We start from the raw sequence: 27,650 nt of genomic DNA, 5'->3' as shown, positions 1-27,650 counted from the left end.
GTTGAACCTGCTATGTTTTTATTTTATAAAAAAAAATAAAACTCAGTTTGAAAATACATATTTGTTGTTTTTTTATGAAGTTTAAGCTTCACGAGTCGTTTCGTTGGTAGTTCAATAATTTTATTAAAATAAACTCGCGCTTTTTGCAAATTTTACTTTGTATGTAAAATAAATTAAGTTAAAATAAAATGTGAGTATTAATTCTGTTGCGTTTTTGTTTTGATATTAAAAGAAGTTTTAACAATTTTAAGTGTTTTCAGCCGATTGAAAATAGACACAAGTTTTCTCAAAACACCTCCAAATCTTTTGCCCGGAAACCCGCATTTTAAAGAAGGCTTTAAAAAAATGCAATCACTTAAAGTCGTAAATGACATGGCAGAAAGAGGAGTCAAATTAATAACCAATTTTAATAACCTTTTAACTAAAGATGAGGAGTAGTCAGTGAGTGCCGAAAATTGTATCCTGATGCTGCTACAAAACTACTTTAAGTAAATCTTCTGACACATTTTTTTTAGTAATTACTTTATTAGTTATGTATAAGAAATGTAATGGGGACTTTTCAGGAGTCGATTTTTTCCGTGCGGCGAAGCTTTTCGACTCGTGTGAACCTAATTCGCAGGCGACTAAAGTGACAATCCCAATAGAAAAATCCTAGTCTTACGACATATCGTGCGGCTTAAATCGACTCGTGAAAAGTAGGCATAAGACGATATTAAGTATTTTGTTTTTTTTTTTTAGAAATCTGTTAAATGTTTCATTTTATTGTTAAAACAGTTTAAACAGAAAAAAAAAATTTTTCATTTTAAATCGAGTTTGCTCTTCAGCTCTTTTTGAGGTAAGTATACTGAAAATTTAAATTGATGACAATATTTTGTTTTTTTTTTTTAGTAAAACTAAACAAATTTAACATCTGAGTTATGTGTAACAACACTACCTTTAATTTAATATATAAAAAGTGAAAATAACCCCCTCTGTTTGGAAGCTAGAGCTAATTTACTGCAAAAAACAGTGAAAAAACAAAGATTTTTGATACTTTGAGCGAGTGTCGGCACCATTTAGACTTATTCAATCGAGCTGAAATTTTTGCTATCTAAAAATCTGCAAAGGCGGAACATTTTATGGGGTTCCCCCGACCAAATTTCGAAAATCGATTTCTTTCGGTCACTCTAGTGTTTCCATAATACTTTTGTTTTGTTTCCTATTTTCTCAGGCAGGCAGAAATCATTCATGAAATTATGAAGATGCTGCAGAGAGTAGGTAGATAGTAGATATTTTTTGCTAGATCATTATCTTTGATTTTCAAAAAGGGTTGTTTTGTTCTTGTTGACTCTTGGGTTTTTCCTAACAATTCATTTCGTGTTTATAATATCGTGCATGTGGGGATATATACATAGCCGTATTTAGGGGGGGGGGGGGGGTTTGGGTGTTTAACCCCCCCCGAGATTTTTGTCATAAAATCAAAAGATACCTATATTATAAACATATACAAGTCTAATATGTGCAGCACTAAATGATTTGTTTTTGTATTTTAGTGATTTGATTACCTATATGAAAATCTCCCTTAAAATCACTACCAATTTTGCATCGTTGCAGAAGCTGTCGATGAAGTTTGTATAAAGGAAAACAAAAATTGTTTGGTCCATCACAAAGAGTTTTTATCTCTTTGACCATTTCCTTAAGCACTATGTTAATATGTACCTTAAAATGCTCTTTTAAGAACCCTTTAAATACCACAAGTACTTATGCAGGGTTTTTGGTGCCGAGACTAAACAATGCTTTTTGAAAGGGTTTTGGTGGCCGAACTCGAATCCAAAGACGGACTTATTCGATCACATCTCGTTTTTGAAATATTACCCTTAAATCTATTTAAATCTTTCAGACATCTTTTCTACTGTCCGAGATATCTTCAGTTGCTTATTATCCACTTTTGTTTTATGTTAACCTTAAATGCAGTATGTAAGCGAAAATAAATGTATCGATTTTTTCAGAGACTGTAGTACCTACCAACGCCAGGAAATAACCTCGAAAACTGGTAAAAAGCGGAATTTTCGATTTTCTAACGGAAATATCTCAAAAACGCGATGTGATAGAATTTTTCTGAGTTCGGATTCGAGCTCAGCACATAAAAACCTTTAGAAAAGTATATCTTGGTTTCTGTAACAAAAACCTTGCTGGCCATACTCAAAATAAAAAAATGTAATTATACTTTTGCAATGGAAGAAAAACTTGTTTTTATTTCTAAAAATTATAAGAGAAAGTAACAGGACATTTTGTTCTTCTCAATATTCTTGTTTTTTGATCCCCTTTAATAAAAAAATAGTAGGGTGGCGTTGCAATACTCGGTTTTATATAAATAGCATTTTTATATGGTGCGATTATACTTTTGCAAAGCACTGTATTTACAACATTTCGTTATTATTTTGTTTCAAATTATATATATTAAACAATTTCAGTTTATTAAAATTTTCAAAGTGAAGTATAACACTGGTCACAAAATTAAACTTCTTTTTTGTTACAGAAACCAGGGTATACTCTTCTATAGGTTTTTTTTTTTTTGTGTGCTGAGCTCGAAACCGAAGTCAGAAAAATTCGATCACATCAAGTTTTTGAGATATTCCCGTTAGAAAATCGAAAATGCCGCTTTTTACCAGTTTTCAGGGTTATTTTTTAGCGTTTACTTATTTCTTTTTAAATTGAATTTGTAACAGTTTCTAAAAGAATTAAGTTTTGTCTCTCTAAATCCGTTTAAATCTTTTAAATATCTATTTTCTTCCTCGGGAAATCATAACTTGAAATCAAAGTGCTTGGGGCATCTCATATTTATTTGATTTTAATTGCAAATATCGAAAAGTTCTGTACCAATCGCTTTCAAATTTTGACACAATTCTTTTAGAAACTGTTACAAATTTAATTTAAAAAAAAAATAAGTAAACGCTAAAAAATAACTTTGAAAACTGGTAAAAATCGGCATTTTCAATTTTCTAACGGGAATATCTCCAAAACGTGATGTGATAGAATTTTTCTGACTCGAATTTCTCGGATTCGAGTTCAGCCTATACCCTGGTTTCTGTAACAAAAACCTTGTTGACCAGTGTAATTAGCTCATGTCAAACAACTTGGATTATTTAAAATTTTGGTTTTTAAGTATTGCTAATTTCATTTAGAACTCAATAGATAGAATGTACCTGTCAATTTTCTGCTACAAAATTTCAGTGCAAGAAAAAGTACATTTTTCAATGTTTTATATATTAAATTGTACGAAATAATTTTTTTTATAAAGCCTTAGATTGGTTAAAATTTGTTTCTTAAAAAAAATTTTCTTGCTCGCTAACGCTCGCAATTTATATCAACCAACTTATCACTCTTTGTACCTACAAAACTAGAGATGCCGCTGAATATTCGGCCATTTTTAAATTACGTTTACCGTAAGCAGGGCTTTTTTAAACTTTTAACTACGAATTCCTCTCCTAAAAATACTTAAAAAGGATATTGGCAAATTTTTCGATTCTACACAGTTCAAATGACTATTTGATTTAGCGGGATTTAGAATCGACTGCAGTTACATATAGTTGATACAAAGTATTGTGATTTCTAAAAAAATTTTTGTTTGGTCTGAGCTAACCCCCCCCGAAATGAAATCCTAGCTACGGCTATGGATATATATAATATAAATATGTCCTTGTGTTTTTCATTGTCTTTGTTTATATGTTGCGGATTCGGTTTTTTTGTAGGTTACCACAGAGAATTTTTGACAAATTTCTCAACGAAGAACAACTCAAAAGTGAGCAAGATCCTGAAAATCAATCCTTCTGCGCATATACTCATATTTTTATACACACTACACAAAGGATACTGTCAAGTATATTATATCAAAGCACCCACATAACATATCCTCTACCTGCTTCTCCGCTGAACTATAATTATAATTATATAATAATTATTATTAGAATGCAAAAAATTTCCACACAGCAACATGGAAACAAGTTTCTTTTTCATTTCAAAAATAAATTGGTAGGCGTACTTGAGTAAAATTAAAAATGCGAAAAAATATAGATTCAAATGGCCATGCTTCGGATAATTTTCAATGAAAAAAATTACTGAGCCCAGCATTATAAGGGAAATTTAATCTTCTTTTTTTCTTTTGAGCAACATTCATGACTATCTCAACAAAAAAAAAAAATACAACTAAAAAAGCAAAAAAACTTCCAAATGAAAAAATTGAAAAGCGGAACAGTTGTTGGGCGATTTCATAGAAAAAGACAATTTCATCCATAATCGAATTCGAAAATTTGATTTTTGTATTATAATACGAATTGCATTACAAATCGCCTCTGTATTTCCAAATTTTTTGTTCATAGAAAAATAAATATCCACATAGTTACTCAGAAGCACAAAAAAGTACGAACTAACGCCTAGTACGCAGATCGGGAAAAATTTTATTTCTCATAAAATTTTTTTCTCGGGACAAATTTTGTCTTGAATATTTTTCCAAGCAGTACGCAGTTCACGCGCAAAATTTAAATATTTGGAGCCGCTGTAAAGAAAAAGTCTCCACTTAATTTTGCGCGGACAAATAATGTTCGAAGGATTATTCTGCCGGCAAAAATTGTTACAAGGAAAAAAAATAAAATAAAACTTGATAGAAATTACTTAGGGTAAACTGCCCTATTGTTGCCACTCCTTGGCACCTTGATTTTAAAAACCATTTACAGCTACTATCTTTATATTTTATTTAAAAATTCACTCTTCCCGCTTTTTTGGCATGTTCTTACTAAACGAGATATTGATAATTACAAAAAAAGTATTAATTATAATTTGAAGCTATACGGAAAAAACTGCGAACCAAAGTTGGTGCAACATTCGCTTAAGGTGCCAATGATTGGGCAGTTTACCCTAGGTAATTTCTACAACTTCAAAATTTTGCGCAGGATTAAAATTGTAGAGATAAAATTTGTTTTTTCCCGATCTGCGTACTAGGCTTAACAATAGTACCTAGCATGCAACACCATAAATTTATGAAAGAGATAAAAAAAAAAGTTTTTAAAAAACAAGAATACAAAAAAACTCGTTTATCGTATTCCTATTCCATATACCACGCAACACTAGATACCAGTGATCCGTTCTTTTATTGAACAATGTTAACTATTGTTGTTATGTCAAAAAAATCGTTGTATTTGTTTTTGTTAGATTTTGTTACAAAATGTAAACTTTGATTTAGGAACGACTAAATGTTACATTTTGTTGATCTGTCAAAAGAAAAATTTTTGAGATTAATTTTATGAATGAATAAACAAGAAAAAATTAATTTCGTACTGAAATAATTCTTTTTAATTGAATTCTAAGCAAATTGAAACAAAAATATGCATTCAATAATTTCAAATACGGAAACAAACAAGAAATTCTCTTCTCACATCATCCCCTCTCTTCTCCATTTAGTTGTGTTTGACAGATTAACATTGAAACTCAAGTCCAGGAGCTGAGTTGAAAAAAGTAACAAAATGTAACTATTTGACACTTCAACACTGGATTTAGGAACGATGTTGTGACGTCACGATGTTACACTTTGTAACTTTTTTCTCATTTAGGAACGATGAAAGTTAACTATTGTTAACAATAGTCCTTTTTTATGGAAAAAACCTGTGTACAGTGGCGTACGTTGAGTCGCCGGGGCTCGGGGTAAGACTTTGATATTTGGGGGACCCTTAGTTACAAAAAAAATTTCGTATACGCCATACGTGTTTTTTTGTATGGCTTATTTATTTTTAGGTTAGGGGCCTCTGAAAAATTATTTTCAGAGCCTCAAAATTAAGTGCTTAGAAGCCTCTCAAATATAATATAATTTTTAATAGGTATTGGGGCCTCTGTTCTGAAGTAATATTCAGAATGCTACCAATAACGTAATGTTTTTATTTGGGCCCTGAAGTATTTATGTTGGGGCCCCTGAATTTATATTTAATTTTCCATTTGATTGTTTTGAACCACTTTTGAAGATCCTCAAATAATATTTTTTTGCTTTTTTGGGGCCCCTAATGTATTATTTGTGGTGGCAAAGATTTTTCAAGTAATATTTTTTAGGGCCCTAAGATAAAATTATAATTTTTCTTTTAAAAAAGCAGTTTATTTTTTTTTGGGGCCCCTGGAGTAACCTTTTTTTAAAATCAATATACATATATTGTGTGGCTACCAATGCATTATACATTACAGTGAATGACATAATTTGTCTCCCTGGTTACTTCGTAACTCAATTTATGCTAACAGTTTCCTTCTCTGCATTGTCTCCAGTGGGGGCTCTGGGGTCGGTCGGGGGCCCCGGGGCACCGCTTCGCTTGCCCCAAGGGAGTGTACGCCCCTGCCTGTGTGCAAACAATAACAAAGTATGTAGATTAGGGCGTTCGTTATTTAGGTTTTTTTCGAGAATCAAGTTCCTAAGTGGAAAAACTGTTTCTAAATAATAAAAAAAAAATCCTCTAATTTTTTCAGATTTTTATTTTGACACTAGATGGCGCCCCAAGTGTAACGTGTACTGTGTACACGTTATATTTAGGATGAGTAAATTATACGTTAGATGATTAAATGTACTTTATTTAATATAAGTTGGTATAATACAATGAATAAATACTTCTTAATATAATCTTTATTCTATGATGGTTGAAGCTCAACTGGTTTGACGTTTCATTTCTAAGCTGTGACCTATTCATAATTGAAGGTTGATGGATTACAATAAATGTTTCAATTCACAATAAGCATTTACATTACACGCTTCTTTTTTTTTTTTTTTTTTTTTTTTTTTTTTTTTTTGTATGTTATGTTTACGAGCATTATATCACTAAATAATCTACTTGGCAAAGTTACCATATCGAACAGGGGGTGCACTTACTCGACCACTTCGAGTCACAAAAGGCCTTGCACTTTTATCAGGCATTTCGGCAACCTCTGTTCCTGAGTCAGGTACGAAGCTGTCACGATGAACTGATTCATTATGAACTACTGATGAGCTCGGTTGTTCCGTTGATCGTTCGGCTTCGTTTTGCGTGTTACTTTTAGGCGGTACAATTGTATTATCATTATTTTTGCTTAAACTAATATTAACATCAGTATTGTTTTTCTTATTTGACAGTATAATACTGATTTCTTTGTCATTATTACATTCAGAATTAACATTATTTCTTATATGATCTTCAAATAGCAGTTCACTAGTACTGATTTCATTATTTTTTGTCTTAGCTATGAATCTGCGATTTCTTCGAAAATAATTACCAAAGTTATCTAGTACAATATATGACCTTTCATTAATATTATCTGTAATCTTTCCGTATTGCCATTCTTTGCCATTTTTCTTAAAAATTACTAGGTCACCCACATTCAACATTGGCAAAGATCTCGCGGTTCGGTCGTAATAATATTTCTGTTTTTCCTTTTTCTTTTGATTTTTTTCTTGAATATCGGCTTCATTTATATTGCTTCGATGTAACAGTTGACTCGCTACCGATAATCTTGTCTCAATCTGACGGCCAAAGAATAATTGAGCAGGCGATAGTTTCATAGTCGCGACCTGGGTGGTGTTATACTCGAGTATGCGATATTAAAATCTATCCGTTTCATGTACCTCATAACATCGCCTCAAAAGATTTTTCGTAATAGCTACGCCCTTTTCAGCAAGTCCATTACTTTGCGGGTACCGTGGACTAGAAAAAGTAAACAAAATGTTTGCCTCATTGGCAAATTTCTCGAATGCCACTGAGCCAAAGGGGCTATTATCACATCTGATTTCCGATGGATATCCTACGCGATCAAATATTCTTACAATGACTTCAATTATATGACTAGACGTTTTCCTACTTAGTTTTTCTGATATGATAAAACCCGAATACGCATCGATAATTGATATATAATCGTGTCCAGCCATTTCAAATAAATCAATTGCCACTCTTTGAAACGGGTACCCCGGATTAGAATCCTGAACCAACGGTTCTTTTTGAATGTTTCGTTTGAACTTTTCGCAAATAGTACATTGCGAAACCATTTCTTTAATTTTTTCCGACATACCCGGCCAAAAATAGTGGGAGCGTGCACGTGAAAGCGTTTTTTCAACTCCTAAATGTGGTTCGTATAGCCACTTGGATATTTTTGTCTGAAGTTCGGAATGACCAGTCTATGGTCTTTAAAAAGAAGCCCATTCTCAAAATGTAAATTATCGCGGTATTTATGAAATTTTTGGCTTAAATCATCAAGCTGATGATATCCGGGCCATCCCGTTTGTACATATTTACATATGCGCGTGTACTTATCATCATCTTTAATTACACGCAAGTATAATTTATAGTTATCTTCCGATAAACACACCTGCCGAGTGACTTTATGTATCACTCCAAGAAGATCAGGATTTTCGATTTGATCCGATAACTGTGCCCTTGAAAGGCAGTCAGCCACAAGCATTTCATTTCCCGGTGTATATACAATCTTCATATTTGGATATTTAAGCAGAAACATAAACATCCGTTGCAATCGAGGAGTAACATCATCAATGTCACGCTTAACAAGTATCTCGAGTGGCTTGTGGTCACTTTGCACTGTGAAGTCTCGTCCGTAAAGGAAAAAGTGAAAGCGTTCACAGGCAAACACAATTGCCAACAATTCCTTCTCGATTTGTGCCCATTTCTCTTCATTAGAGCTTAAAGTCCTCGAAGCGTAAGCAACTGGATGCCCATTCTGCATCAATACGCATCCTAATCCATCCTTTGATGCATCTGTTTGAATGATAACCGGTTTGCTCGGGTCATAAATTGCCAGTACTGGCTCTGAAGTTATCATACTAATTAATTTTTTTAATTCGTTATCATGTCGTTCTGTCCAACTCCACTCAACATCCTTTCGTGTGAGATCACGCAAGGCTGCAGAATGGCACGACAAATTAGGAATGAATTTTGCAAGATACTTAAATAATCCAAGCAATCTCATAACACTGGATTTGTTTGTTGGTTTGGGCATATCTACAATGGCTTTGGTGTATCGAAAGTCGGGTTTTATCTGACCCTCTGAAATTAAATGACCCATGAACTTAATTTGCTTTTGCTTAAATTGAATTTTATCCGCATTAAATTTAATATTATACTTCATGGCGCGTTCCATTACGATTGAAAGGGTTTGATCATGTTCAATATCAGTTGCAGCTGCAATAGCCAAATCATCAAAATATATAAAGAGATTAGGAATGTCACCGAATGTTTGCACCATTTTTTTTTGGAACATTTCCGGTGCACTATTTATACCAAATGGCACACGATTGAACTTAAACCTACCTACTGGAGTCATAAAAGTAGTTAAATCTCCACTTTTAGCATCAAGTTCCATGTGCCAAAATCCGTTGCTTAAATCGAGCACAGAAAATACACATTTATTTGCCAATCGTCCCATTACATCTTCGATTGTCGGAATTAGGAAGTGTTCACGCTTAATGCATGCATTAAGATGCTTTGGATCAAGACAAATCCGAAGTTTTCCATCAGGTTTTTCCACGAGCTGAACATTGTTCACCCAATCGGTGGGATAATCGACTGGAGAAATGATTCCAGTCTGAACCATCGATTCAAGTTCAGATTTCAAACGATCACATAGGCTTAAAGGAATGCGTTTTTTGTAGTGCAATGAGGGTATCGCATCCTCTTTTAACCTAATAGAGCAAGTTCCCGGAAATTTACCCACACCACTAAAATTATTCTTATATTTTTCTATAAATTCCCCTTTATTCCCAGGTAAATATGGTAATGATTGCACAGTATTCAACCGTTTTACTAAACCAAACTCAATGCAAGTTGACAACCCCAGCAGCGGTTCAAGTGCATCATCAACAATTAGAAATTCAGCCGTTTTAACCGTTTCTCTTTCCACATCAAAACATTCTAAGTTTACTAATCCATGAATATTAATTTTATTAGCACTGTAGTCTAGCACAGCAAATTCATTTTTTTGTTTTTCAAAGTTCACATTAAATTTCTTAATTAAATTAATTGGGATACAATTGACGTCAGATCCAGTGTCAATCTTGAATGTGGTTAGCCAATTATTATTAATTCTATAAGTTTTTGTCCATCTTATTAATTTACGAGTGTTTGAATTTAATCTAGAAGTATTAATATTTCTACTTAATATACTAATATGTCCATCAACCTGCTCTAAACTAAAGTAATTACCTTCATCATTCCAGTTGAGACTATTTGTTTGTTTCTTGTAGTTGTTGCTGCTGTTGTTACTGTTGTTGCTGTTTTTGCTATTGTTGCTGTTGCTGCTGTTGTTGTCTCTCCTTGGTTGATGATTTCCGTATGATTGTTGTTGTCCATTTAGTTTTGCCTTACCCTTCTGTTTGCAAAATTTACTGAAGTGTCCCTTTCTTCCACAGTTTGAACAATTGATGTCAATGGCTTTGCAAGAACGCATATGATTTTGTGTGAAAGGTGCGCCACAATTATAACAATATCGAGACACCGAATTGCATTCTGGGTCAGTTGTTTCCGAGACGGCATTTACAGTGGAAGCATTGTTACGTCGCTCTAGCAATATTTTATTTGCATTTGCAGCCTCGTAAATTTTTTCGTTTGAACTTTTCGCAAATAGTACATTGCGAAACCATTTCTTTAATTTTTTCCGACATACCCGGCCAAAAATAGTGGGAGCGTGCACGTGAAAGCGTTTTTTCAACTCCTAAATGTGGTTCGTGTAGCCACTTGGATATTTTTGTCTGAAGTTCGGAATGACCAGTCTATGGTCTTTAAAAAGAAGCCCATTCTCAAAATGTAAATTATCGCGGTATTTATGAAATTTTTGACTTAAATCATCAAGCTGATGATATCCGGGCCATCCCGTTTGTACATATTTACATATGCGCGTGTACTTATCATCATCTTTAATTACACGCAAGTATAATTTATAGTTATCTTCCGATAAACACACCTGCCGAGTGACTTTATGTATCACTCCAAGAAAATCAGGATTTTCGATTTGATCCGATAACTGTGCCCTTGAAAGGCAGTCAGCCACAAGCATTTCATTTCCCGGTGTATATACAATCTTCATATTTGGATATTTAAGCAGAAACATAAACATCCGTTGCAATCGAGGGGTAACATCATCAATGTCACGCTTAACAAGTATCTCGAGTGGCTTGTGGTCACTTTGCACTGTGAAGTCTCGTCCGTTAAGGAAAAAGTGAAAGCGTTCACAGGCAAACACAATTGCCAACAATTCCTTCTCGATTTGTGCCCATTTCTGCTCATTAGAGCTTAAAGTCCTCGAAGCGTAAGCAACTGGATGCCCATTCTGCATCAATACGCATCCTAATCCATCCTTTGATGCATCTGTTTGAATGATAACCGGTTTGCTCGGGTCATAAATTGCCAGTACTGGCTCTGAAGTTATCATACTAATTAATTTTTTTAATTCGTTATCATGTCGTTCTGTCCAACTCCACTCAACATCCTTTCGTGTGAGATCACGCAAGGCTGCAGAATGGCACGACAAATTAGGAATGAATTTTGCAAGATACTTAAATAATCCAAGCAATCTCATAACACTGGATTTGTTTGTTGGTTTGGGCATATCTACAATGGCTTTGGTGTATCGAAAGTCGGGTTTTATCTGACCCTCTGAAATTAAATGACCCATGAACTTAATTTGCTTTTGCTTAAATTGAATTTTATCCGCATTAAATTTAATATTATACTTCATGGCGCGTTCCATTACGATTGAAAGGGTTTGATCATGTTCAATATCAGTTGCAGCTGCAATAGCCAAATCATCAAAATATATAAAGAGATTAGGAATGTCACCGAATGTTTGCACCATTTTTTTTTGGAACATTTCCGGTGCACTATTTATACCAAATGGCACACGATTGAACTTAAACCTACCTACTGGAGTCATAAAAGTAGTTAAATCTCCACTTTTAGCATCAAGTTCCATGTGCCAAAATCCGTTGCTTAAATCGAGCACAGAAAATACACATTTATTTGCCAATCGTCCCATTACATCTTCGATTGTCGGAATTAGGAAGTGTTCACGCTTAATGCATGCATTAAGAGGCTTTGGATCAAGACAAATCCGAAGTTTTCCATTAGGTTTTTCCACGAGCTGAACATTGTTCACCCAATCGGTGGGATAATCGACTGGAGAAATGATTCCAGTCTGAACCATCGATTCAAGTTCAGATTTCAAACGATCACATAGGCTTAAAGGAATGCGTTTTTTGTAGTGCAATGAGGGTATCGCATCCTCTTTTAACCTAATAGAGCAAGTTCCCGGAAATTTACCCACACCACTAAAATTATTCTTATATTTTTCTATAAATTCCCCTTTATTCCCAGGTAAATATGGTAATGATTGCACAGTATTCAACCGTTTTACTAAACCAAACTCAATGCAAGTTGACAACCCCAGCAGCGGTTCAAGTGCATCATCAACAATTAGAAATTCAGCCGTTTTAACCGTTTCTCTTTCCACATCAAAACATTCTAAGTTTACTAATCCATGAATATTAATTTTATTAGCACTGTAGTCTAGCACAGCAAATTCATTTTTTTGTTTTTCAAAATTCACATTAAATTTCTTAATTAAATTAATTGGGATGCAATTGACGTCAGATCCAGTCTCAATCTTGAATGTGGTTAGCCAATTATTATTAATTCTATAAGTTTTTGTCCATCTTATTAATCCACGAGTGTTTGAATTTAATCTAAAAGTATTAATATTTCTACTTAATATACTAATATGTCCATCAACCTGCTCTAAACTAAAGTAATTACCTTCATCATTCCAGTTGAGACTATTTGTTTGTTTCTTGTAGTTGTTGCTGCTGTTGTTACTGTTGTTGCTGTTTTTGCTATTGTTGCTGTTGCTGCTGTTGTTGTCTCTCCTTGGTTGATGATTTCCGTATGATTGTTGTTGTCCATTTAGTTTTGCCTTACCCTTCTGTTTGCAAAATTTACTGAAGTGTCCCTTTCTTCCACAGTTTGAACAATTGATGTCGATGGCTTTGCAAGAGCGCATATGATTTTGTGTGAAAGGTGCGCCACAATTATAACAATATCGAGACACCGAATTGCATTCTGGGTCAGTTGTTTCCGAGACGGCATTTACAGTGGAAGCATTGTTACGTCGCTCTAGCAATATTTTATTTGCATTTGCAGCCTCGTAAATTTTACAAGTTTCAATGACCTTTTTTAATGGGTCATCCTTTCCGTCCAAAAGCTTTAATTGTAGTTTTTTATCGTATACTCCGATAATAATACGATCACGCAACATTCGATAAGTAGCTCCGCAATTACAGTTGTATTCACAAAATCGGAGCTGAGTTCGTAGCTCCGTTTCGAAATCGGCAAAAGTCTGGTTTTCCTTTTGCACTACTGTGTTAAATTTATAAGATTCCATTGCAATATTTTTCCTTGGAAGGCAATAGTCATCAAATGCCCTTTAGACGATATCCAAAGTGTTTGAAACTATGGGAGCACCATTGTTCTGCTGCCCCTCACCTTCGTTCTCCTCTTCTTCTCCATCTTCGCTTTCATCGTCATCTTCATTATTGCCACCGCGTTGTCTAAATGGATTTGCAGGTGCATTTACTGCTCTAAACATGCTCTCAAGTGTCCCATCGTTTGGATATAATGTGTTGTAGATATTTCCTGCGTCTGGACCAATTAACCACAAAAATGTTGCAATTTTTTGTTGTTCCGGCTCGTTCATTTTATTATTTGCGATCATATAGACCATGAACGTGCGTTTCCATGTAGTCCATTCTTTAGCCAAATTAGAACAATCCAATGGTTTTGGCAAGCGATCGTTGGATGTCATTTTGTGAGGTTATTCGGTGGCACGTGTTCTTTTTTTTTTTTTTTTTTTTTTTTTTTTTTTTTTGTTTTGTGTTTTAGAATTATATTTGTACAGATAATTTATCACTTCTACTTCTGACACCATGTAACGTGTACTGTGTACACGTTATATTTAGGATGAGTAAATTATACGTTAGATGATTAAATGTACTTTATTTAATATAAGTTGGTATAATACAATGAATAAATACTTCTTAATATAATCTTTATTCTATGATGGTTGAAGCTCAACTGGTTTGACGTTTCATTTCTAAGCTGTGACCTATTCATAATTGAAGGTTGATGGATTACAATAAATGTTTCAATTCACAATAAGCATTTACATTACACCAAGAGGGTTAAAGTTTTTTAACATTTGAAATAGGTATGGTATAGGTATTTTTTTAGAAATAGACTTCAATCAAAATGATTGGCTTTGTTGGATTTTATTTTATTTTTCATGCTACTAATATGCTTGTTTAAATAAAACATAAAACATACAAAAAAGCCATGCATGCCCTGACTAAACCCCTGGTCCTAGAAAAATGATCTATACCTTTTTGAAAACGTTGTTTAACGCAGACAAGGACCTCATCAAAAAATTTTGATTGAAGTCTATATCTAAAAAAATACCTATACCATACCTATTTCAAATGTTAAAAAACTTTATTTTTTCCGCATTTAATTTAAAGGTCAAAAAGTCGCCTTTTTAAGCATTCAGATGGCTTGGGGCACCTCAAAATGAAATTATTTAAAAATTTTAAGTATACAGTTTTGTTCGTTTATAAATAGCGCAACTTTTAATAACTATGCCAATTCGAAAATAAAAAACAAAAATTAAATCACTCCACCCTAATATATATTTCCTACATGGTATAAAAAGAGAAGGTATGATCATTAGAAAAAACTCTGTACAGAGAACTGTCAAAACTTAAAAATGGCCACTTAAGGTTTTGACAGCTGCCCATTGAAATTGTTGTTGTAAACAAATTTGTCTTGGAAATTGTTGTTGCTTTTGACTTTGCCAAATTAAACGTCAAAAACTTATTACACCATTTTGTAAGATGGCGGCTCTAATGATCATAACTTGTCTTTTTATACCATGTATTTCTTAAACTAATCTGCCATGATAGGTACTCCTTTTTAATAAAAAAAAAAACAAAACCATCTGCAAACAAAATTTAACTCAAATTTAACCAGGTCCCGGAGCCCAATAAATGTTTAACAGCTGAAAATTTTTTATTCACCTCAATAGTGTCAAAAATTTTACACAATTTAACTATTTAACGCAATTCACACACGGCCTAAATAACAAAATTTATTTCATTCAATTATCTTTAAAAATGTGAAAGTTATGCACCGATTTGTAAACGATGACCCGATTTTTACGTGGTCCACTCAGCCTTAAGTGTTGAAATTGTATTTTATTTTTGCCTTTAGTGGTCCATAATAATATTTTATACATTTTTTCAGTGACATATTTTATAGTGAGGCGGCTTAGCATTAAAAAACAGCTCAATCGTGCACTTTTTGTGAAAAGCATGAAATTTACATCGTTGGTAGTACTCAATATAAGAGTTATTTTGAGATATTGGGCCACCTTGTATTATATCCGGAAGGGTAGATACAAGAGTTTTTCTGTGTTGCATTCGCTTTGATGCATATCATAGTATAGGTTATTTAACATTTTTATTGATATGATACATGATTTCGAGGTATTTTTTAACGCCCGATCGAATTAATTAATACCAAAATGTCTCGACTATCGTGTAAAAAGTTATTGGACTCTTTATGAATAGTCTCTTACATAAAGAACAAGAATCAGAATATTACCAATTCCAAGTGCCAAAATCCGTTGCTTAAATCGAGCACAGAAAATACACATTTATTTGCCAATCGTCCCATTACATCTTCGATTGTCGGAATTAGGAAGTGTTCACGCTTAATGCATGCATTAAGAGGCTTTGGATCAAGACAAATCCGAAGTTTTCCATTAGGTTTTTCCACGAGCTGAACATTGTTCACCCAATCGGTGGGATAATCGACTGGAGAAATGATTCCAGTCTGAACCATCGATTCAAGTTCAGATTTCAAACGATCACATAGGCTTAAAGGAATGCGTTTTTTGTAGTGCAATGAGGGTATCGCATCCTCTTTTAACCTAATAGAGCAAGTTCCCGGAAATTTACCCACACCACTAAAATTATTCTTATATTTTTCTATAAATTCCCCTTTATTCCCAGGTAAATATGGTAATGATTGCACAGTATTCAACCGTTTTACTAAACCAAACTCAATGCAAGTTGACAACCCCAGCAGCGGTTCAAGTGCATCATCAACAATTAGAAATTCAGCCGTTTTAACCGTTTCTCTTTCCACATCAAAACATTCTAAGTTTACTAATCCATGAATATTAATTTTATTAGCACTGTAGTCTAGCACAGCAAATTCATTTTTTTGTTTTTCAAAATTCACATTAAATTTCTTAATTAAATTAATTGGGATGCAATTGACGTCAGATCCAGTCTCAATCTTGAATGTGGTTAGCCAATTATTATTAATTCTATAAGTTTTTGTCCATCTTATTAATCCACGAGTGTTTGAATTTAATCTAAAAGTATTAATATTTATACTTAATATACTAATATGTCCATCAACCTGCTCTAAATTAAAGTAATTACCTTCATCATTCCAGTTGAGACTATTTGTTTGTTTCTTGTAGTTGTTGCTGCTGTTGTTACTGTTGTTGCTGTTTTTGCTATTGTTGCTGTTGCTGCTGTTGTTGTCTCTCCTTGGTTGATGATTTCCGTATGATTGTTGTTGTCCATTTAGTTTTGCCTTACCCTTCTGTTTGCAAAATTTACTGAAGTGTCCCTTTCTTCCACAGTTTGAACAATTGATGTCGATGGCTTTGCAAGAGCGCATATGATTTTGTGTGAAAGGTGCGCCACAATTATAACAATATCGAGACACCGAATTGCATTCTGGGTCAGTTGTTTCCGAGACGGCATTTACAGTGGAAGCATTGTTACGTCGCTCTAGCAATATTTTATTTGCATTTGCAGCCTCGTAAATTTTACAAGTTTCAATGACCTTTTTTAATGGGTCATCCTTTCCGTCCAAAAGCTTTAATTGTAGTTTTTTATCGTATACTCCGATAATAATACGATCACGCAACATTCGATAAGTAGCTCCGCAATTACAGTTGTATTCACAAAATCGGAGCTGAGTTCGTAGCTCCGTTTCGAAATCGGCAAAAGTCTGGTTTTCCTTTTGCACTACTGTGTTAAATTTATAAGATTCCATTGCAATATTTTTCCTTGGAAGGCAATAGTCATCAAATTCCCTTTAGACGATATCCAAAGTGTTTGAAACTATGGGAGCACCATTGTTCTGCTGCCCCTCACCTTCGTTCTCCTCTTCTTCTCCATCTTCGCTTTCATCGTCATCTTCATTATTGCCACCGCGTTGTCTAAATGGATTTGCAGGTGCATTTACTGCTCTAAACATGCTCTCAAGTGTCCCATCGTTTGGATATAATGTGTTGTAGATATTTCCTGCGTCTGGACCAATTAACCACAAAAATGTTGCAATTTTTTGTTGTTCCGGCTCGTTCATTTTATTATTTGCGATCATATAGACCATGAACGTGCGTTTCCATGTAGTCCATTCTTTAGCCAAATTAGAACAATCCAATGGTTTTGGCAAGCGATCGTTGGATGTCATTTTGTGAGGTTATTCGGTGGCACGTGTTCTTTTTTTTTTTTTTTTTTTTTTTTTTTTTTTTGTGTTTTAGAATTGTATTTGTACAGATAATTTATCACTTCTACTTCTGACACCATGTAACGTGTACTGTGTACACGTTATATTTAGGATGAGTAAATTATACGTTAGATGATTAAATGTACTTTATTTAATATAAGTTGGTATAATACAATGAATAAATACTTCTTAATATAATCTTTATTCTATGATGGTTGAAGCTCAACTGGTTTGACGTTTCATTTCTAAGCTGTGACCTATTCATAATTGAAGGTTGATGGATTACAATAAATGTTTCAATTCACAATAAGCATTTACATTACACCAAGAGGGTTAAAGTTTTTTAACATTTGAAATAGGTATGGTATAGGTATTTTTTTAGAAATAGACTTCAATCAAAATGATTGGCTTTGTTGGATTTTATTTTATTTTTCATGCTACTAATATGCTTGTTTAAATAAAACATAAAACATACAAAAAAGCCATGCATGCCCTGACTAAACCCCTGGTCCTAGAAAAATGATCTATACCTTTTTGAAAACGTTGTTTAACGCAGACAAGGACCTCATCAAAAAATTTTGATTGAAGTCTATATCTAAAAAAATACCTATACCATACCTATTTCAAATGTTAAAAAACTTTATTTTTTCCGCATTTAATTTAAAGGTCAAAAAGTCGCCTTTTTAAGCATTCAGATGGCTTGGGGCACCTCAAAATGAAATTATTTAAAAATTTTAAGTATACAGTTTTGTTCGTTTATAAATAGCGCAACTTTTAATAACTATGCCAATTCGAAAATAAAAAACAAAAATTAAATCACTCCACCCTAATATATATTTCCTACATGGTATAAAAAGAGAAGGTATGATCATTAGAAAAAACTCTGTACAGAGAACTGTCAAAACTTAAAAATGGCCACTTAAGGTTTTGACAGCTGCCCATTGAAATTGTTGTTGTAAACAAATTTGTCTTGGAAATTGTTGTTGCTTTTGACTTTGCCAAATTAAACGTCAAAAACTTATTACCCCATTTTGTAAGATGGCGGCTCTAATGATCATAACTTGTCTTTTTATACCATGTATTTCTTAAACTAATCTGCCATGATAGGTACTCCTTTTTAATAAAAAAAAAAACAAAACCATCTGCAAACAAAATTTAACTCAAATTTAACCAGGTCCCGGAGCCCAATAAATGTTTAACAGCTGAAAATTTTTTATTCACCTCAATAGTGTCAAAAATTTTACACAATTTAACTATTTAACGCAATTCACACACGGCCTAAATAACAAAATTTATTTCATTCAATTATCTTTAAAAATGTGAAAGTTATGCACCGATTTGTAAACGATGACCCGATTTTTACGTGGTCCACTCAGCCTTAAGTGTTGAAATTGTATTTTATTTTTGCCTTTAGTGGTCCATAATAATATTTTATACATTTTTTCAGTGACATATTTTATAGTGAGGCGGCTTAGCATTAAAAAACAGCTCAATCGTGCACTTTTTGTGAAAAGCATGAAATTTACATCGTTGGTAGTACTCAATATAAGAGTTATTTTGAGATATTGGGCCACCTTGTATTATATCCGGAAGGGTAGATACAAGAGTTTTTCTGTGTTGCATTCGCTTTGATGCATATCATAGTATAGGTTATTTAACATTTTTATTGATATGATACATGATTTCGAGGTATTTTTTAACGCCCGATCGAATTAATTAATACCAAAATGTCTCGACTATCGTGTAAAAAGTTATTGGACTCTTTATGAATAGTCTCTTACATAAAGAACAAGAATCAGAATATTACCAATTCCAAGTGCCAAAATCCGTTGCTTAAATCGAGCACAGAAAATACACATTTATTTGCCAATCGTCCCATTACATCTTCGATTGTCGGAATTAGGAAGTGTTCACGCTTAATGCATGCATTAAGAGGCTTTGGATCAAGACAAATCCGAAGTTTTCCATTAGGTTTTTCCACGAGCTGAACATTGTTCACCCAATCGGTGGGATAATCGACTGGAGAAATGATTCCAGTCTGAACCATCGATTCAAGTTCAGATTTCAAACGATCACATAGGCTTAAAGGAATGCGTTTTTTGTAGTGCAATGAGGGTATCGCATCCTCTTTTAACCTAATAGAGCAAGTTCCCGGAAATTTACCCACACCACTAAAATTATTCTTATATTTTTCTATAAATTCCCCTTTATTCCCAGGTAAATATGGTAATGATTGCACAGTATTCAACCGTTTTACTAAACCAAACTCAATGCAAGTTGACAACCCCAGCAGCGGTTCAAGTGCATCATCAACAATTAGAAATTCAGCCGTTTTAACCGTTTCTCTTTCCACATCAAAACATTCTAAGTTTACTAATCCATGAATATTAATTTTATTAGCACTGTAGTCTAGCACAGCAAATTCATTTTTTTGTTTTTCAAAATTCACATTAAATTTCTTAATTAAATTAATTGGGATGCAATTGACGTCAGATCCAGTCTCAATCTTGAATGTGGTTAGCCAATTATTATTAATTCTATAAGTTTTTGTCCATCTTATTAATCCACGAGTGTTTGAATTTAATCTAAAAGTATTAATATTTCTACTTAATATACTAATATGTCCATCAACCTGCTCTAAATTAAAGTAATTACCTTCATCATTCCAGTTGAGACTATTTGTTTGTTTCTTGTAGTTGTTGCTGCTGTTGTTACTGTTGTTGCTGTTTTTGCTATTGTTGCTGTTGCTGCTGTTGTTGTCTCTCCTTGGTTGATGATTTCCGTATGATTGTTGTTGTCCATTTAGTTTTGCCTTACCCTTCTGTTTGCAAAATTTACTGAAGTGTCCCTTTCTTCCACAGTTTGAACAATTGATGTCGATGGCTTTGCAAGAGCGCATATGATTTTGTGTGAAAGGTGCGCCACAATTATAACAATATCGAGACACCGAATTGCATTCTGGGTCAGTTGTTTCCGAGACGGCATTTACAGTGGAAGCATTGTTACGTCGCTCTAGCAATATTTTATTTGCATTTGCAGCCTCGTAAATTTTACAAGTTTCAATGACCTTTTTTAATGGGTCATCCTTTCCGTCCAAAAGCTTTAATTGTAGTTTTTTATCGTATACTCCGATAATAATACGATCACGCAACATTCGATAAGTAGCTCCGCAATTACAGTTGTATTCACAAAATCGGAGCTGAGTTCGTAGCTCCGTTTCGAAATCGGCAAAAGTCTGGTTTTCCTTTTGCACTACTGTGTTAAATTTATAAGATTCCATTGCAATATTTTTCCTTGGAAGGCAATAGTCATCAAATTCCCTTTAGACGATATCCAAAGTGTTTGAAACTATGGGAGCACCATTGTTCTGCTGCCCCTCACCTTCGTTCTCCTCTTCTTCTCCATCTTCGCTTTCATCGTCATCTTCATTATTGCCACCGCGTTGTCTAAATGGATTTGCAGGTGCATTTACTGCTCTAAACATGCTCTCAAGTGTCCCATCGTTTGGATATAATGTGTTGTAGATATTTCCTGCGTCTGGACCAATTAACCACAAAAATGTTGCAATTTTTTGTTGTTCCGGCTCGTTCATTTTATTATTTGCGATCATATAGACCATGAACGTGCGTTTCCATGTAGTCCATTCTTTAGCCAAATTAGAACAATCCAATGGTTTTGGCAAGCGATCGTTGGATGTCATTTTGTGAGGTTATTCGGTGGCACGTGTTCTTTTTTTTTTTTTTTTTTTTTTTTTTTTTTTTTTTTTGTGTTTTAGAATTGTATTTGTACAGATAATTTATCACTTCTACTTCTGACACCATGTAACGTGTACTGTGTACACGTTATATTTAGGATGAGTAAATTATACGTTAGATGATTAAATGTACTTTATTTAATATAAGTTGGTATAATACAATGAATAAATACTTCTTAATATAATCTTTATTCTATGATGGTTGAAGCTCAACTGGTTTGACGTTTCATTTCTAAGCTGTGACCTATTCATAATTGAAGGTTGATGGATTACAATAAATGTTTCAATTCACAATAAGCATTTACATTACACCAAGAGGGTTAAAGTTTTTTAACATTTGAAATAGGTATGGTATAGGTATTTTTTTAGAAATAGACTTCAATCAAAATGATTGGCTTTGTTGGATTTTATTTTATTTTTCATGCTACTAATATGCTTGTTTAAATAAAACATAAAACATACAAAAAAGCCATGCATGCCCTGACTAAACCCCTGGTCCTAGAAAAATGATCTATACCTTTTTGAAAACGTTGTTTAACGCAGACAAGGACCTCATCAAAAAATTTTGATTGAAGTCTATATCTAAAAAAATACCTATACCATACCTATTTCAAATGTTAAAAAACTTTATTTTTTCCGCATTTAATTTAAAGGTCAAAAAGTCGCCTTTTTAAGCATTCAGATGGCTTGGGGCACCTCAAAATGAAATTATTTAAAAATTTTAAGTATACAGTTTTGTTCGTTTATAAATAGCGCAACTTTTAATAACTATGCCAATTCGAAAATAAAAAACAAAAATTAAATCACTCCACCCTAATATATATTTCCTACATGGTATAAAAAGAGAAGGTATGATCATTAGAAAAAACTCTGTACAGAGAACTGTCAAAACTTAAAAATGGCCACTTAAGGTTTTGACAGCTGCCCATTGAAATTGTTGTTGTAAACAAATTTGTCTTGGAAATTGTTGTTGCTTTTGACTTTGCCAAATTAAACGTCAAAAACTTATTACCCCATTTTGTAAGATGGCGGCTCTAATGATCATACCTTGTCTTTTTATACCATGTATTTCTTAAACTAATCTGCCATGATAGGTACTCCTTTTTAATAAAAAAAAAAACAAAACCATCTGCAAACAAAATTTAACTCAAATTTAACCAGGTCCCGGAGCCCAATAAATGTTTAACAGCTGAAAATTTTTTATTCACCTCAATAGTGTCAAAAATTTTACACAATTTAACTATTTAACGCAATTCACACACGGCCTAAATAACAAAATTTATTTCATTCAATTATCTTTAAAAATGTGAAAGTTATGCACCGATTTGTAAACGATGACCCGATTTTTACGTGGTCCACTCAGCCTTAAGTGTTGAAATTGTATTTTATTTTTGCCTTTAGTGGTCCATAATAATATTTTATACATTTTTTCAGTGACATATTTTATAGTGAGGCGGCTTAGCATTAAAAAACAGCTCAATCGTGCACTTTTTGTGAAAAGCATGAAATTTACATCGTTGGTAGTACTCAATATAAGAGTTATTTTGAGATATTGGGCCACCTTGTATTATATCCGGAAGGGTAGATACAAGAGTTTTTCTGTGTTGCATTCGCTTTGATGCATATCATAGTATAGGTTATTTAACATTTTTATTGATATGATACATGATTTCGAGGTATTTTTTAACGCCCGATCGAATTAATTAATACCAAAATGTCTCGACTATCGTGTAAAAAGTTATTGGACTCTTTATGAATAGTCTCTTACTTAAAGAACAAGAATCAGAATATTACCAATTGCTCTTTGAAAAAAAATGGTAGGCTGATAAAATTTTGCATGGACGTTTCATATACCATAGAAAAAAATAATAAAATATGTCCATCAAAATATTTCGGATTAAAGAGTATTTTTTAACGATAAAGAACACTTTTGAAAGGATACCATTGCACCAAATAGAAAATTTTTGCATTTTATTGAACTGCATAAAGATGTCATACATAGTGTGAGAACCAAGAACAAAAAAGATTTAATTATATTTACCATGGAATATTTAATTTTCATGACAAACTTAAACAGCTTGCTTTTATTTTTTATTAAATTTTCATACAAATTAAAATTTTTAAGTAGTGAGGTGCATAAGTAAAAGTAAGAAAAATAATTGTTCACTTTGTGATAAAAGGATCAAATTAATTTAAAATTTATAATTTTAAGATATTGGGCTACTCAATATTTTGCATAGCAGGATGTCCATGAGTCATCTAACAATCACAAATTTCACAAAAATTCATTTAATTTGCTTTCTGTGCATAGTTGTAAATACCCTTCTACGTAAAATATGAAGTGGCCCACGCCCCACTCTTGATCCTTTTATCACAAAGTGCACAATTATTTTTCATTTGTTTTAAAATACCTCGAAATCATGTATCATATCAAAAAATGTTTAATTACCTATACTATGATATGCAACAAAGCGAATGCAACACAGAAAAACTTGTATCTTCCCTTTCGGATGGAATACAAGGTGGCCCAATATCTCAAAATAACTCTTATATTGAGTACTACCAACGATCTAAATTTCATGCTTTTATCACAAAGTGCACGATTTTGTTGCTAAGCCTCTCCAATATTAAACACAAACACTAAAGGAAAAAATGATCGGACCGAAAAATTCAAAAAAAAAAATTTAATTAAAAACAAATTTATCTAATGTTTAATAAACTATAAAGTGTGTCTTGTATAAAAGGGAAATTAAATGGGGTATATTCTAAGAAAAAATTTAGGATTATTTAAACAATTCAAACATTCCTCCTTGGTTTTGAACGCGTGTTAGAGACGTCCATTTCCCCAGCCCGGACCTATCGCAAAATTTAAAAAAAAGTAAGCCAAAGTTTTGTACAAGTTTTGTACAGTTTTGTACAACCAAATTCGAGTTTTCTACAAGCTTCCAACGAAAGTTATAGCCAATAGAAAGTACCGGGCTGGGGAAACGTTTCCTCAGCCCGGACATTTTTTAAAATTGTATCAAAATTTAAAAAAAATCTAAAATTATCTACGAGTTTTGTACAACCAAATTCGAGTTTTGTACAAGCTTCCAAAGAAAGTTATAGCCAATTGAAAGGACCGGGCTGGGGAAACGTTTCCTCAGCGCGGACATTTTTTTAAATTGTATCAAAATTAAAAAATATAAAATTTTAAATTATCTACGAGTTTTGTCCAGTTTTGTACAGCAAAAATCGAATTTTGTACAGGCTTAGTTAAATAATTAGAGCTAATTTAAGTTTAAACTGTGACATACATACCTTGTACAGGCTTAGTTAAATAATTAGAGCTAATTTAAGTTTACACTGGGTACATACGTACCTAGCCAGCTATATCCAAAAATTACAAGACATAAATGCAAATTCCATCAAAGAGTTATGTACAGTATTGTACAGATAAAATGGAAAATCTAATTTAATAGCTGATATTAATATTAATTAAATTGATTCGTTCTTAAATAATAACAAAAATCTACATTGTGTGTCATTGAAACCTAATTAGAATATTACATACAGATTTCCCAAAAGTATACTACTAATTTTCACTTATGAACTTATGAATAAATCTCCCAAAGGTATGCAACGCACTATTTCAAAAAGTCTCCCAAAATTTGCAAGAATATTTATGCAAGTTATTTAAAATTTTAAAGTTTTTTTGTTTTGCATTTAATGCCCTCTATGAAGTAGGAAGTACCACTTGTAGCCGATACATAAATCAACTACCATTTTGCGTTTTTTTTTTTTCAAATAAATAACGTTATAGCCTGTTTTCACTACAGCTCAAATTTTAAATTAAATTATAGCTAAATTAAAAAAAAAAATATGCCAAAGTTTTGTACAAGTTTTGTACAACCAAATTCGAGTTTTGTACAAGCTTCCAACGAAAGTTATAGCCAATTGAAAGTACCGGGCTGGCGAAAAGTTTCCTCAGCCCGGACATTTTTTAAAATTGTATCAAAATTAAAAAAAAATTTTTTTTAATTATCTACGAGTTTTATACAGTTTTCTACCGGCTTAGTTAAATAATTAGAGCTAATTTAAGTTTATACTGGGTACATACATACCTAGCCAACTATAACCAAAACTTAAATGCAAATTCCATCAAAGAGTTATGTACAGTATTGTACAGATAAAATGGAAAATCTAATTTTATTTATTTTTTTGGCTTAATTCTAAAAGAAAACAATTATAAATTATTCTACGATAATATATTTATTAGGGTGGTCCTTATTCTCCAAAAATTGGAATTTGTAGCTCCCAAGGGCTTATATGGTTGGAAATAAATAAAAAAAAATATTCCCCAAGTTTCAAGTCTCTAAATTAATTTTAACCCGTGCCGAAAAGCGGTTGAAGTTTCTTATGGGAATAACATGGGGTTTTTGACCTTGTCCCATCAAATTTAAATTCCAGCCAAACTATTCGTTCTAAAAATCTGAAACTTGGCAGACTTATACCTTATAGTTGTAGCAATCATGTGGATTTTTTTCAGATTTTTAACTATTATAGTTTCGGATATTGAGCTCGGTAAAGAAAACCATTTTTTCAGACTTTTTTCATTTAATAATAATAAATTCCTTTATTCGTTTATGAGTAATTCCATGTGAAAAGAATATAGGAAAAATACCTATGTCATAAAATGACATAGTGAGTAGAATGAATTAATAATACAATTCCGGCTTTTCAGAAAAATATCAATAATGACTGTAACTGTTGCCGTTGATTTTTAATAATGAGCTCTCATTGCATCTCCCATAGTAAAAAATTATTGTATTGAACTCCTCTACAAAATACCGTTATCAATTCTTGTCGCCTAAGTTATCGTACTCGTGCCGAGCCTCATTATCGTTTTATGTAAAAATTTGAATCATCAAAATAAAAAATTGCAAAAAAACAGCTTAAAAGTGAAAAACTCATTACGAAACTATTTTTATTGAAAAGATTATAATTTTTTACTTCAAAAATAGTTTTGAAAAAAAAAAAATTAAAAAATAGGTTTTTTAGAAAAAAATTGTGTTTTTCACCTTTTTTGTAATAGATCAGCTTAAAATGAACTAATTTCATTTTTAATAACGGTTTTGGAAAGGTCTAAATATCACCCTACAAATGCAAAAAAAAAAAACATTAATTCAATTATGTATAAAGTCGCAAGAAATATGCAAAAAAGTAATTAAAGATCATGTTTTTTTTTTTACTCTCAAAAATTGAGTGACTTATGGAATTAATTCATTCTACTTGCTAATTTTTTTGGGGGATTATTTATATACAGAAGTTCATATTTTGACCTAAGGAACCGTTAAAAAATGACACAACAAGAGGTATTTTTCCTATATTCTTTTCACATGGAATTACTCATAAACGAATAAGGAATTTATTATTATTATTATTATTTTTTTTTAATGAAAAAAGTCTGAAAAAATGGTGTTCTTTACCGAGCTCAATATCCGAAACTATAATAGTTAAAAATCTGAAAAAAATCCACATGATTGCTACAACTATAAGGTATAAGTCTGCCAAGTTTCAGATTTTTAGAACGAATAGTTTGAATATTTTTTTTTATTTATTTCCAACCATATAAGCCCTTGGGAGCATAGAAATTCCAATTTTTGGAAAATAACGACCACCCTAATATTTATATGAATAAATTCACTTTACATACATTTATGTTGCAAATAAAGTGTATTCACATGTGAAAGGAAAGGGCCTCTGAATGGTTATAAAAATACCTTTTGCACAATTTTACAGAGCAAATGCAATATTGTTTTTATTGTTTTATTTGTTTTTTATTAACTAAGACTTATTTTCTCACTATTTAATTCTATAAAAGTTTTTGCAATTGTGTTAAAGAATGATTTTTAAGGGTTTTTGAATTTAAATTACACTTTGGTTTTAATTCTATCACACGCGAGAATGGCTCGAATGACAGCGTTGGATTTATTTTTGACAGGTTTTTTTCACGCTATCCTACACTATAAAATTGATATACACCCATTCCTGTACTTCTTATTCTTAGCACATACATAACCTCACAAAAAATTGTGACTTGTGAGCATCACAACACCAGAATAGCCCTGTTAAATTGGATATTTCGCAAATTATATCATTTCGAATGTCAAATCTACCAATTTAATTTAAAATTTGGGCTGTAGTGAAAACAGGCCATGACGTTATTTATTTAAAAAAACGCAAAATGGTAGTTTATTTATGCACAAGTGCTACTTCCTACTTCATAGAGGGCATTA

General features: G+C 32.5%; 4 protein-coding genes across 5 annotated transcripts in view; 1 reads left to right on the top strand and 3 right to left on the bottom strand.

The window, feature by feature from the left end:
- Positions 1–27,650, top strand: part of LOC129907361 (transmembrane channel-like protein 7) — a 191,019-nt gene that overhangs the window by 149,222 nt on the left and 14,147 nt on the right. The window lies entirely within an intron of this gene.
- Positions 12,617–13,372, bottom strand: LOC129907461 (putative uncharacterized protein DDB_G0272516). Its single transcript, XM_055983705.1, has 2 exons — positions 12,795–13,372; positions 12,617–12,724 (listed from the first exon to the last, which is right to left on the bottom strand). The coding sequence occupies exons 1-2, from the start codon at positions 13,291–13,293 to the stop codon at positions 12,720–12,722; spliced, it is 504 nt and encodes a 167-aa protein (XP_055839680.1). The 5' UTR covers positions 13,294–13,372; the 3' UTR covers positions 12,617–12,719.
- On the bottom strand, positions 16,360–17,115 carry LOC129907465 (putative uncharacterized protein DDB_G0272516). Its single transcript, XM_055983720.1, has 2 exons — positions 16,538–17,115; positions 16,360–16,467 (listed from the first exon to the last, which is right to left on the bottom strand). Exons 1-2 carry the CDS (start codon positions 17,034–17,036, stop codon positions 16,463–16,465), a joined length of 504 nt encoding a protein of 167 aa, XP_055839695.1. The 5' UTR covers positions 17,037–17,115; the 3' UTR covers positions 16,360–16,462.
- Positions 20,096–20,851, bottom strand: LOC129907472 (putative uncharacterized protein DDB_G0272516). The gene is made up of 2 exons (XM_055983731.1): positions 20,274–20,851; positions 20,096–20,203 (listed from the first exon to the last, which is right to left on the bottom strand). The coding sequence occupies exons 1-2, from the start codon at positions 20,770–20,772 to the stop codon at positions 20,199–20,201; spliced, it is 504 nt and encodes a 167-aa protein (XP_055839706.1). The 5' UTR covers positions 20,773–20,851; the 3' UTR covers positions 20,096–20,198.

Source organism: Episyrphus balteatus, chromosome 1 (genome assembly GCF_945859705.1).
Source record: "Episyrphus balteatus chromosome 1, idEpiBalt1.1, whole genome shotgun sequence".
In the NCBI taxonomy this organism is placed as follows: Eukaryota; Metazoa; Arthropoda; class Insecta; order Diptera; family Syrphidae; genus Episyrphus; species Episyrphus balteatus.
The sequence above is the reverse complement of the archived record's forward strand: the minus strand, read 5'-3'. Positions and strand labels throughout refer to the sequence as shown.